Here is a 13,033-nt window from a genome sequence, read left to right as displayed (position 1 = left end):
GTGCAATTTTAGCTATACACATGCACGCACGCACACACGCACACAAGTCCTTCCTGGCCCACCATATTCATGCTTATGTGCAGATCCCTTTTAAGAAAACAACAGCAAATTAGAAAGCACAAATTGGAAAAAAAAAAAAATAGAAAGCACAAATTGCTAAAAATCATTTTAAAATTGTAAATAAAGGCTAAAATTTTGGCTTAGTTTTTTTTTTTTTAACCAAGCAAAGTTTGGTTTTCATTAATATGAAATAATATTTAACCAATCTCTTATATTCTTGGAAATTCCTGATGGAGTAATATCAAAATTTAATAAAATGTACATAGAAAACTGGTGTAGATAAGACTAAGAAGTATGATCTTAATGTGTCTTTAATGTGTATTTTAATTTAGAATAAATTCATGAACAAAGAAAAACAAACCATTTAACTGTAAGTGAATAATGCATTGCCTTATGATACTGTAGTGCTGTCCTTAAAAGACAGTGGACATCTTTGGCCTACGTTTTCAAAGCTGCCAATGGTAGAAGCCTTTCAGAGTCAGTGAGAAAATGATTGGCAAAATCATGTGCTTAGTTTTATAAATTGTTGGGTAGCAATTGGTGCTTCTCAAACTTTTTATTCTTTTAAAAATTATTTAAAATTCTTTACATATAATGATACATAGATACATATAATAACTTTAATTAATACTGTGAATTTATAAGAGATATAACCATTTACAAAGACTTGAGGTTCTTCTCTGATTCTGTTTGGCAAGCAGGCCAAGTCTTATAAATGCTATTTTAGAAATGAGGAAACTGAGACCCAGAGAAATCATATTATCTAGGCAGAAAGTAATTGCCAGAGTTGGAACTGGCTTCCAAAGTGTTTTGACTCCAGTGCAGTGCTATGTCTACTCCTTCCTACTGCATTGCTCTTCAAATTACTACTGCAAACCCCTTTAAAATTATTTGAGAATTATTTATACCTTTATGGAATAAATGGCTTCTTTGGATCTAGTATACAGATTATCTAAGGGAAATCATCATTATAGTACTGTCAAGGGCAATCATGACTTTTCAATAAGTTGAATTTACTTAAGAACTAGCTTTAATTATTTTTATTGAAAAGAAAGAAAATTGGGTGCCTGCTTCTTTTGTCTGTCCTTTGGAAAGATTAGTTTAGATCCCATTTCAGAGTATGCGTGGGACAGGTCAATTTAATAAACTTGTGTGAGGTAATCTTATATGATGCACTCTATGTTGTGATTAACTCCTCCAAATACTTAGTTCTTCTTTGAAATACTAATATAGAGAATCAGTACACTCAGTTCAATAGTTCATCTTGTAATCTGTGAAAAGGACAAACTGTAATATGATAAGGTTTAAGGATTATCACTGTTCTGAATTTAACTTTCTGTTCTTAAGAGAACGATTTCTTCATAAATATACAGAATAAAACTCATGTTAGCCTGATCTTTAGGACATGCAAAGAGAATGATCAAACAATTTGAGTGTATCTTTTTTTCCCATTGAATAAGCAAGCCTACCAATTAGGATAATAAACTGCTTCTAAATTCTTGAATTCCTTCATCACTGGCAAACTAATAGTTTTACATTTGTTTTCTCATTTACATTATTATGTGTTTGCTGAAAATAACAGCTAACTTTATTTTTCTTCTTTAAAAATAGGGATTTGTTTTAATCAAATATGGTAAGACATAAAGACATAGAAATAATTGCTATGAGGGTAAAATTTTATAGCCATAGGTCCCTGGAAATAGGGCCATGGTAATCCATGCTGGGGCAAGGGGGAACATGTGGAGAAGCACAAGGAGTTGGGGGAGAGAGAGAAGAAAGCATAGGCAACAGCCTTTATTGTCATTTCAAGGCAAGGCCGATGAAGCACATTTAAGATTAGCTAGTTTGAATAAATTCAACTGACTTTGGAGCATTGACCAGTTGCCTGGTACCTGCCCTGGAGTGGTTAGGCCTTGATGTGTAACAGCTGGATAAAGGAGATATTTGGGACATATGCGTGTTGGATTGGTGGGTTTGCATATAAAGGACACATGAACTGTTTGCTATCTCTAGGAGTTAGCTAATCCTAGGAGGAGTGGTCTCTTCCTGGTCAGGAAAACCCTAGATGGCAGAGCATCAGGAATACAGAAAATAATAAAACATAGCTAATACATACATAATTTTTTTTCTCTTAAGGTAATGATTTTAGAGGGGGGAGTATTTATGACTTTATAGTGGGAAGCAGTATTGCTGTTGACCTCATCTCTTATTTAGTATATAAATTTACAATCTAGAAATACTGATATTGATGCCTATAGGAAATAAAAAGATGAGTAAGTCATAGCCATGACTGACTTAGGAGCTTACCAAGAAGATAGAAGACATTTATCCTGATAGCCACAAACAGTGTGATAAATAGAGTTTCTTTCTTTCTTTCTTTCTTTTTTTTTTTTTAAAGATCTTATTTATTTATTCTTAAGAGACACACAGAGAGAGAGGCAGAGACATAGGCAAAGGGAGAAGCAGGCTCCATGCAGGGAGCCCAACATGGGACTCAATCCCGGGACTCCAGGATCATACCTTGGGCTGAAGGCGGCGCTAAACCGCTGAGCCACCTGGGCTGCCCGATTCTAGAGTTTCTTAAAGAAAGTTTTAATCACAAGGATAGACAGTATGACTAATGGAATGGAATATATAGAAAATATATATTGAATCCACACAGGCATGGAATTGTGATATATGAAAGACTTGGCATTCCAGATCTGACAAAGAACATATTGTTCAACAGATGCCTATGGACAAGTATTTAGCCATATGGAAAAAAATGAAATAGAATCTCTACATCACACCATGCTCACAGATGGATAAAATACTGAAATGTGAAATGATTTAAAAACTTTTGGAAGAAAACACTTCCTAAAAATGTAGCTAGGACCTTGAGTTAGGGAAGATTTTCTTAAACAAGATGGAAAAAAAAAAAAAAAGGCTTTCAATCAATAAGAAATATTGATTGAAATTAATATCAATCATTAATTCAATTTTAGCATATTTTAAATTTTTTTCATTATCAGAAAAACTAAGAATTCTAAGGGTTTGCAGAATTCCAAAGGGTAGAAGCCAGCTTTGATGCTCTTTCCTTTCCAGGTTCCTGTCAGGTCAGTGATACATTTTAAGATAAGGTTCAATAAGATATTGTATCAAACATTTTAGTTTATTTGGAGGAGACTTATTGGTATTCCCTCACTGGAATATGAGCTTTAGGAGAGGGATGTTGTCGGCTGTGGTCACAGCAGATTCTTGGCTCCTAGGATGGTGCATAGCAGGAGAGAATATTCAATAAATACTTAAATCAATAATTGAATAAGCATTAAGCTGCAGGCTACTGTTTTATTTAGTTAAAAATAGCAATTAAATTTTAGCCTTTTTTAAAGAATGAAAAATATATAAGGTTCAGTTTCAAAACCTCTTTCATTTAGTGTATTCATCACAGTCCTGCCTCCAAATAGCTGTGCATGTGAATTTACATTCACTGTTACCTGCCACCAAAACTGTTCTTGGCAGGAACAAGGTGTTCTCTGCCATTGAGCACATTTTCAGCATTTTCACTAGGCTTTAACCTACCTGGAAGACATGAAATATTTTTTAACAGTAATAGACTACTATGGGCTTGGTTGCTCACCTTCTAAAATCTTTAAAATGAATAGTGTATGTTTGGAAAGCAGATGAGGAAGAAAAGGAGTCAGGCTGTAATGGTGGTCAGTAGAAGGCCAACCAGCTACTTCTCCACTTTTGATATCAAAATCCAGGCCTGATTTTTCTGGTCCCAGAATGAAGGTGTTTCAGCTGAGCCTTTGGGTTTGTGCCTTTTGTTTAGTTTTCAGACTGGAAGGGTAACTCATTTCCAAAGTGCCAGCTATGTTTCTTCTTCTACGAAGTCTACATAAAATTGCAGCCATGTGAAATCTCCATTTGGTCTCTAAGGGCCTTGTTTTACCAATTACCAAGACATTTCACAGCTAAAATCCTTTGCATATTTGCAAAGTTCTATACTTTAGATTTCTCTGCTAAAATCATGTATGTTTGGAGAAGATGATATGATTTTATTTGTTTGTGAGACTTCCCACCTTAATAAATTTTTTAAAAAATTTTTTAATAAAAATTTTTAAATGTAGCATTTAAAAAAAAGAAACAGAAAGATACTAGGCTAGCATGCTAGCTTCCTCATAAAAAAAAGAAAATAAACGAAATACTTGGTATTTTTAGGGTGAACACAAAATTTTCTGAAATCTCTCAAATCCCCATATTTAATTAAGTGCTGCTTCACTGAGGAACCATCTACATGTAAAATGTCAGCATCTGTTCTGTTACTTATGCCATGAGTGGAATAATTTTGGGCAAAAACATGTCAATTCATTTAAAAATTTTTCACAGTAATATTGGGCAGGCAGTCATTTCAAATACTTCTAAAGGACTCAACATATTTTGGTAATGTGGTGAAGGATGTTTCCTAGGATTTTATCATTGGGGTATAGATTTTTCTAAGAGAAAAGCAGTATTAAGACAGACTTTTCTGGGATGCCTGGGTGGCTCAGAGGTTTGGCACCTGCCTTTGGCTCAGGGTGTGATCCTGGAGTCCCGGGATTGAGTCCCACATCAGGCTCCCTGCATGGAGCCTGCTTCTCTCTCTAACTGTGTCTCTGCCTCTCCCTCTCTCTCTTTCTGTGTCTCTCATGAATAAATAAATAAAATCTAAAAAACAAAACAAACAAAAAACCCCAGACATTTCTACATGGGATATTTTCATAACTAAGATTCTATTAGTTGGCAGGTAGCAGGGATATATAGGTGGTGAGGTATGTGACCTACAGTTACTTGGGGTTGTTGCTCAGCCTGAGTTTCAGTGTGATTGGAATGCTGGGAGCTGATCTCTTTGGATGGTTGCATTTGGGTGGTGGTAGGGAATTAAACAAACCTATGAATCATCTAATCCCCTTACTTTTTTTTTTAGCCCCTCAGAGGATTAAAGACATCAGAACATTGTTTATGAGAAAAATAAATACCATATTATGCTATTTGTTCAGTTGGGGGCTTATATTGATTTGTAAGCATTCATTAAAGCTTCAGCATAACTTCTCAGACTGACAGATGCACTTACTATATTGATTAAACATTAGGAGAAGCTGTCTCTCTTCTGAGGCTTTAGAAAAGTCATGGTCCTAGAAGACCCATAACTAGGCTTTTGCTGTCTCTACCTCCCGTCTTTCAGGCACAGTATGTAGGATTTTCAGCTTGGATTATATCTGCACATTGTAATGTGTCTCCTCAACTAATTATATGATACCACTGTGGGAAATACAGATGTGTTTTCCTCTAAGAATGAATAGTGCTGCTGTGTTCTGGAAGGCCTTTCCATGACACTATGCACCATCCTTATTAAATCCTTTATTCAGTGTTTTGGGATCTTTCCATAAATAATATAATAAGCTATCAGCAGCTGCTGTGGGTGCAGTGTTGGAAGCATACAGAACTGTTTCTGAATTTGCCCTGGCTCCTTTTCAGGTTCACTCCTTGCTCCTTGTTGGCTCTTATCATTTCTCTACTTGAGTTCCTCACATCCATAGATTGTGCTTCAATTTCTTTGATTAGGCCTTAAAAACACCAACAACTTATATACTCAGAATGTTGATGATAATTGATAATGGTGGTGATAAGTGCCTGAAAATTAGTCTGTCTTCATTTGTATGGGGTGAGGAACAGAACTTTGGAAATGTTGTAAGACAATAGAGGAAGAAGATTAGTGGTGGAGATTTGACACAACTCTTAAACTCCTTCCAAAGATTCAAAAGAGAAGCAAAGCAGGGTGCCTAGCTGGCTCATTTGGAAGAGCATACTGACTCTTGATCTCAGGGTCCAGTCATGAGTTTGAACCCCACACTGGGTGTAGAGATTGCTTAAATAAATAAATCAACTTAAAAAGAGAGATACAAAGCAAAAGTGACTTAAACAGGAAGCTGAAAGTAAGATGTTAGAAATAAAATTTAAAGTCAGCAACTACAATAAATACAAACCATGTAAACTTGCAGTTAAAGTCAGAAGCTCTTAAATTAGATTGAAGAAATAAAACCTGGGATGACTGGGTAGTTCAGTGGTTGAGTGTCTTCCCTTGGCTCAGGGCATGATCCTGGGATCTGGGATCGAGTTCCGCATCAGGCTCCCTGTGGGGAGCCTATTTCTCCCTCTGCCTGTGTCTCTGCCTTTCTCTCACTCTGTGTCTCTCATGAATAAATAAATAAATCATAAATAAATAAATTCATGAATAAATAAATCAAAAATAAATAATTTCATAAATAAATATTTTAAAAAAGAAATAAAACCTAGCCATATGATGTTTACAAGAGGTAACCCTAATACATAATGTATAGGAAGATCCTAAGTAAATAAATAAATACATGGGTGCTAGGAAGAAAGACAGACTGCTGAGCTAACTATATGTCAGTAATGAAAACTTAAAAGCAGAAAGGACTTATTAGTGAGAGCAATAATTCTGAATTTATATGAACTTCATAGCCTCCAGATGCATGAAGCAAAATTTGACAGAATAACAAGGAACTACTGATAAAACCATATCATAGTAGAAAATTTTTAATGAGTTTTCATTAATTGATGAGTTAAGCAGAAAAAATATTGGAATAGAGAAGACACACATGATACAATTAATCCTAATTGAATGGATATATATAAAAAGCTTTGAAATTAAATTAAAAATATGTGATTTTTAAAAGCACGTGGAACATTTACAGAAATTAACCAATTAGATTATTAAGTCTTAACATGTCCATGCTTTGAAAACTTAACACTGCATGCTTTGAAACTATACCACATCCTGTGAATATGATAAAATGAATTAAGGACAAAAAGATAAAAGAAAAATCCATAAGAAATTAAAAACTACACTTCAAATAAATTAAACCCAAAAAGAAATTAAATTGTGAATTAGAAAATATTTCAAACAAATCTACAGTGAAGGCTACATACCAAAATCTCTAGTTTGTAGCTGAAGGCTTATATGGAGAAAAATATATGGCCTTAGGTGCATATATGAAAAGAGAAAATTATTGATCTGTGTGTCCATTAAAAAAATTAGGAAAAGAATGGCAGAATAATGATATATAGAAGTTAATTTAAAAAGGAACTAATAGGGCAGCCCGAGTGGCTCAGCGGTTTAGCACCGCTTTCAGCCTAGGGTATGATCCTGGAGACCCGGGATCAAGTCCCATGTCGGGTTCCCTACATGGAGCTTGCTTCTCCTTCTGCCTGATTCTCCCTCTGCCTGTGTCTCTGGCACTCTCTCTCTCTCTCTTTGTCTCTTATGAATAAATAAATAAAATCTTTTTTAAAAAAAACACTTTTTAAAAGCATCAATAAGATAGGCAAGATTAATCAAGGAAAAAATAATGAGAGTAAAAAGGGAACAGAACTATAAAAACAATATAAGTTTTTAAAAATAATACAGTAGGTTAATTTGAATAGATTTATAAAAATAAAAGACAATTCCCTGTTTTACTGAAGCTTCAAATAAAAGAAAAACTATCATTTTCTATTCCAGAGATTAGAAAGAAAGCCCTCTAAATTCTGTTATTTACCTTGTGATACCTTGACAATAAAACCAGACAGGGTCAGTATTGAAAAAGGAAAAAGAGTCCATCTCACTTAAAAGCATATCAGCAAAAGTCCTAAATAAAGTATTAGCAAACGAAGTCCAAGAATATTGGGAAAAAAAATCATAAATAGATCAGAACTAAGAGAAGTTCACTTCAAAGATCAAAAGCAAATAATAATGGAAAAAAAAGAAAAAGAGCCTATTAGGAGAAAGACTGCAGATAAATCCCAATTGAAGAACATTCTACAAAAATACCTGATCAGTTCTCCTCAAAACAATTAAGGTCATCAAAAACAAGGACACAAAAAAAAAAAAAAAAAAAAAAAAAAAAAACAAGGACACAGCCAAAAGGAGATGAAGGAGACATGACAATTAAATGTGATGTGGTATCCTGGATGGAATCTTGGAACAGGAAAAAGACATTGAGTTAAAAACTAAAGAGATCTGAATAAAGTATGGACTTTATAAAAACAATGCCTCAATATTGGCTCATTAATTATAGCAGATGTACCATACTTGCATAAGGTGTTAGCAAATAGGGGATGTTAAATTAGACATTTGTCTAATATTAAGTTAGACATAAATCCACAAGGTCAAGGATACCAGAAAAAAAAGACAATAGTGACCAACACGACCAAGGCATCGGCAGACCTGAGAACTCCAAATCCTGTGTCAGCACTAGGGAAAGCCAAGAAGCAACCTGAATACAATAAAAATAAAAAAATAAAAAGTAGGTTCCCTAAAAGTGTTAGAAAATTGCCTGTAAGAGGTAGCTATAGAAGTAGGAAGTAATGGTGGGGCTAAAAGCAGGAAGACTGTAAGTCCTTTTAAGAGATGTTAGAACTTAATTCCAGAAAAAAGAGCGAATAAATTAGAAGATTTCGGGCCTGGAATCACCAATACTCAGCTAAGTTGTAGAGATGCTATCTTGAAAACAAAGGAACTAAAGAGTTTGCTTATTCTGAGCAATAGCGTGTCTTTTTCCTAGAATTTGAGTTCTAGAGAAAAAAAAACCCAAACCCTAAAGATATGTATGTCTGAAGTTCTCTGAGAACATGGTAAGATTCAGTAAAGATCATACCTGTGCATTATACTTCCATTCAGCTCCTTCATATTTCTTAAATATGAACAGATAGCCAGGATCCCCAGGCATTTGAAGAGGATGTCTAATATGAAGCATATGAGACATATATAAGAATATGGGGTGAAGTAAGGTGGAGCAGATCTTAAAAGGAGTCTGAAAAAAAAGTCTGTTTCACCCATTTCTCCACCAAAGAGATTAAGAGTGCACTTAATCTTGATGAGCACTGAGTAATGTATAGAATTGTTGAATTGTTATATTGCACACCTGAAACTAATATAACACTAAAATTTTTTAAATTTATAGTAAGCAAAAAAAAGAATATTCTGGGTAAGAAAATTTTAAAAAGCTATTAATATCTTTAGAGAAATAAGAGTATATTGCATCCATGAAACAAAGATCAGAAGTATAAAAATGAACAGAAAACAAGAAAGAGCTTTTGAATATTAAAAATACAACAGTAGAAATAAAATCAAGTCAGTGGAAGTCAATATAACACCTGAGTATTGTGGTTGAAAGCGCCAATGACAATGAATTGGCAAATACAGTAGCTAGAAATAGATACTAGGGCACATGATGAGGATTCTGAACACTAGGTACAAGAAGAGGATCCTAAAATTTTGCAGACTTAATAATTTTTCATGAAATAATTTCAATCACTAGAATGCTGTTGACTTTAAAATCACGAATGAAATGATAAGAAATTGGAGCAAAGCTTTTCCATCACAGATTTCTATACCAAACCAAACTGTGGACTACAAGTCAGGGATCAGACACTTGAAGATATGTAGGGACAGTCCCCTCTTTCAGGCACCCTTAGAGGATATGGTTCGCTAACAGGAAGAAATATCAAAGAAATACTGTCATTTTGTGATTCCAGTCTTTAAAAAGAGAACTAAAAACATACATTCATACAAAAACCTGCACACATATGTTTATTATAGCCTTATTTATAATCACTAAAACCAGGAAATATGTCCTTCAACATGTCCTTCAACAGATGAATGGATAAACAAAGTAGGATACATCCATAAACTGGAATATTCATCTGCAATAAGAAGAAACCACCACATGGTGAATCTCCAACGCATTCAGCTCTGTGACAGCACTGAGACTAAAGATACATACTGTAGGATTCCATTTATATGATATTCTGGGAAGGGTGAACCTATGGGGATAGAGAACAACAGTGATTGCAAGAGGCAAAGAATAGGGGGAGGAAACTTACCATAAAAGGGCCTTTTTGAAGTGCTTATTCCTTGTATCAATTTTCATGGCAGTTTGTGGTAACAGTTACATGGTTGTATGCACTTCTTAAAACTCTTTGAATGTAAGAAAGATAAAATTTATCATAAGTAAATTATACCCCAATAAACCTGAGTTAATACCAGCCACCACAAATGTCACCCCAGCCACGAGGCCTTTCCTGGCTACTATTTTTCATAGCCCTCTTCCCCACTCATCCTGCTCAAGGTTCTCTCCTTCCCCTTCCCTGCCTTATAAAACCTTTCACAGGAGCTCCAGAAACTGTTTTATCATCTCTAGGTTGTTGCCCTTTTAGTTCAAAGAATCAAAGTCATTTGATCTTTCTTCAGTGATTCAGCTTTTCTGTCCTTTCAAATTGTCAGGCATTGCACACTCTTCATCGTAATTATTTTACTCTGAATACTTACCTTGTCAAGCATTGGTAATTTGCATTAAAGAGAAAAGGCTGGGGATGCCTGGCTGGCTCAGTGGTTGAGCATCTGCCTTTGGCTTAGGTCGTGATCCTGGGGTCCTGGAATGGAGTCCACGTCAGGCTCCCTGCAGGGAGCCTGCTTCTCCCTCTGCCTATGTCTCTGACTCTCTCTGTGTATCTCTCATGAGTAAATAAATAAAATCTTTAAAAAAAAATAGGAGAAAAAGTTGTAATGATGAAATCAAGATTGTGTTTACAGACATGTTTCTCTCCATAGATAGCAGTGAGTGCCTTGCAGATGACTGTAGTATAATTGCTGGAGGGAACCTCACTGGTTGGCACCCCGACTCTGCTGCTGTGTTATGGCGAAGAGTCTTGGGAATCCTCGGGGATGTGAATAATATCCAGTCACCCAAGATTCATGCCAAAGTATTTGGCTATCTCTATGAACTCTGGTACAAACTAGCAAAGGTACGTCCTGCTATGTTACCTTTTATTCTGATGGGGGGGGGGTGGGGTGGGAATTGATTTATCATTTAACATAAAAACTGTTGCAATTAACATGTTATGAACACAGATTAGGTGTGTAGACAAAGTATGTTTCATTGTCAAAAAATAAATATAAATAACATAGGTTGGTCATTTTATAAATGCACAAGAGTAATTTTGTTTAAGGCATATGTAGAATATTACTATAGGACACTAAAGGATAGGGTACTGAATAGTTTTATTTTCTTTATAAAAGTAATACTGGCTTTATTGTACAAAATTTGAAAAATATAAGAAAAAGTTAACATCATCATCCTACATAGATAACCAGTATAAATATAGTTTTATTTATGTGGGTAAACATATTTTACAAAAGTAGAATCTTAGAATACATATAATTTTCATTCTGGTTTTTGCTTACAATGTATGCTTTCCCTAGGCTATTAAGTTTTTTGTTTTTAATTTTGTTTTTCAAAAATTATTTATATTTATACAGTATAATTTGCTAAACCATTCCTTGCCATGTAAAGTTCAGGACCTCCCCAGGCAGATTCTCAAGGGAAAACAATGCCCTAGTTTGGTATTAAATCTAAAACTATGTACAGTAAAGTCATACAATTCAAAATGATGGTAGACCTCACAATAAAAGAAAAAATTGTAAATGTTATAGGTTTTCACTCAACATGTAGAAATTTAATGAGAAGCAGCTATTTGGCCATGGAACACAATATTGAAATATTGTTGGGATAAACTAAGCATGGCCTTCCTAAAATTCTCCTCCTTGTGATTTAGATACGGGATAATCTGGCAATAAGCCTAGATAACCAGTCCTCTCCCTCTCCACCGGTTCTGATCCCACCACTCAGAATGTTTGCATCATGGCTATTTAAGGCAAGTGGATATGTGTTTATTCTTTCATTGCAATTTCCTCTTCCTTACTGAAATTGAGTTTAAAAAATGTAATTGCCCAAGACTGCACATTTTGAAGACAAGCTGAATCTTACTAAAGCCACTATAACCCTCACTCTATAAACAACTCTTATGGAATACTGAGAAGTAAATGAAATGTCGAAATGGTCCGCATCTGGAGTTAATTAAATCTTTAAACTTCATCTACTTGACAGGCAACAACGTTGCCAAATGAATATAAGGAAGGCAAGCTACAAGCCTACAGACTGATATGTGCCATGATGACCAGACGCCAGGATGTTCTACCAAACTCGGACTTCCTGGTGCATTTTTACCTTGTGATGCACCTGGGATTAACCAGCGAGGATCAGGTATTCTGTGACTCACATATCATGGTATGGTATCCCATAAGGTGGAAAATGCATATCACTTTTTGCAGGTTAAATTGGGGTTCATGAAAATACATCAAACACATTAAAATTTTCAGTAGTTTCATGTCTTCTACATACAGCAACCACATTGGTCTTTCAAAAATGTAAATCGGATTTCATCACATGCCTACTTCTCTCTGCTGACCTTGCCTTGTGCCAACCAAATTTGAATTTATTCTGTGGCTTACATAGGGCTGTATGATCAAACTTCAACCTATCTTATCAAATTGAAAAATACTGTTTCAACCACTTTTTGTTGAAGTTCTGCTGTAGATATTATTTGAAGAAAATTATTCTGGTCATTTAAAAATGTTTGAAAACTATTATTTTAGTAGTTAGGATGTTTTTGTACAAGACCTCACTTATAAATTAGGGGTCCTCATATTAATTTCTTCCAAAGGAATATGATTGGTGGTTAAGTTAAAACAGAAAGGTTGGGGGATCCCTGGGTGGCGCAGCGGTTTGGCGCCTGCCTTTGGCCCAGGGCACGATCCTGGAGACCCAGGATCGAATCCCACATCGGGCTCCCGGTGCATGGAGCCTGCTTCTCCCTCTGCCTGTGTCTCTGCCTCTCTCTCTCTCTCTGTGACTATCATAAATAAATAAAAATTAAAAACAAAAAACAAAAAACAAAAAAAAACAGAAAGGTTAAAGGAGCTGCTAATGACAGCCCATCCTTGTAGATCCTGGATGTGGCCTGTCCCTGGTTTTCCTCCCTTGGGAAGACTCCTGCCAGTGGGCAGAGGGCAAGGAGGGGAACAGGAACTCTGGGTACTGATTTGTTG

The 13,033-nt window shown here is 35.3% G+C and overlaps 1 protein-coding gene across 6 annotated transcripts in view; it reads left to right on the top strand.

Annotated features, from left to right (window-relative positions):
* RALGAPA2 (Ral GTPase activating protein catalytic subunit alpha 2) overlaps window positions 1-13,033 on the top strand; it is a 324,226-nt gene that overhangs the window by 143,552 nt on the left and 167,641 nt on the right. For all 6 annotated transcript variants that reach the window (XR_005984381.1, XM_041732346.1, XM_041732348.1 and 3 more), the window contains 3 exons: window positions 10,697-10,890; window positions 11,701-11,799; window positions 12,033-12,188. Coding sequence is in view for 5 of the 6 variants with exons in the window: in XM_041732346.1 (XP_041588280.1) it covers window positions 10,697-10,890; window positions 11,701-11,799; window positions 12,033-12,188 (449 nt within the window). In the remaining variant the exon portion in view is untranslated. The remainder of the gene's footprint in view (window positions 1-10,696; window positions 10,891-11,700; window positions 11,800-12,032; window positions 12,189-13,033) is intronic.

The sequence above is a fragment of the Vulpes lagopus genome, chromosome 18 (assembly GCF_018345385.1).
Source record: "Vulpes lagopus strain Blue_001 chromosome 18, ASM1834538v1, whole genome shotgun sequence".
Taxonomy (NCBI): Eukaryota; Metazoa; Chordata; class Mammalia; order Carnivora; family Canidae; genus Vulpes; species Vulpes lagopus.
Note: the sequence above shows the minus strand (reverse complement) of the source record. Positions and strands in the feature narration are given on the sequence as shown.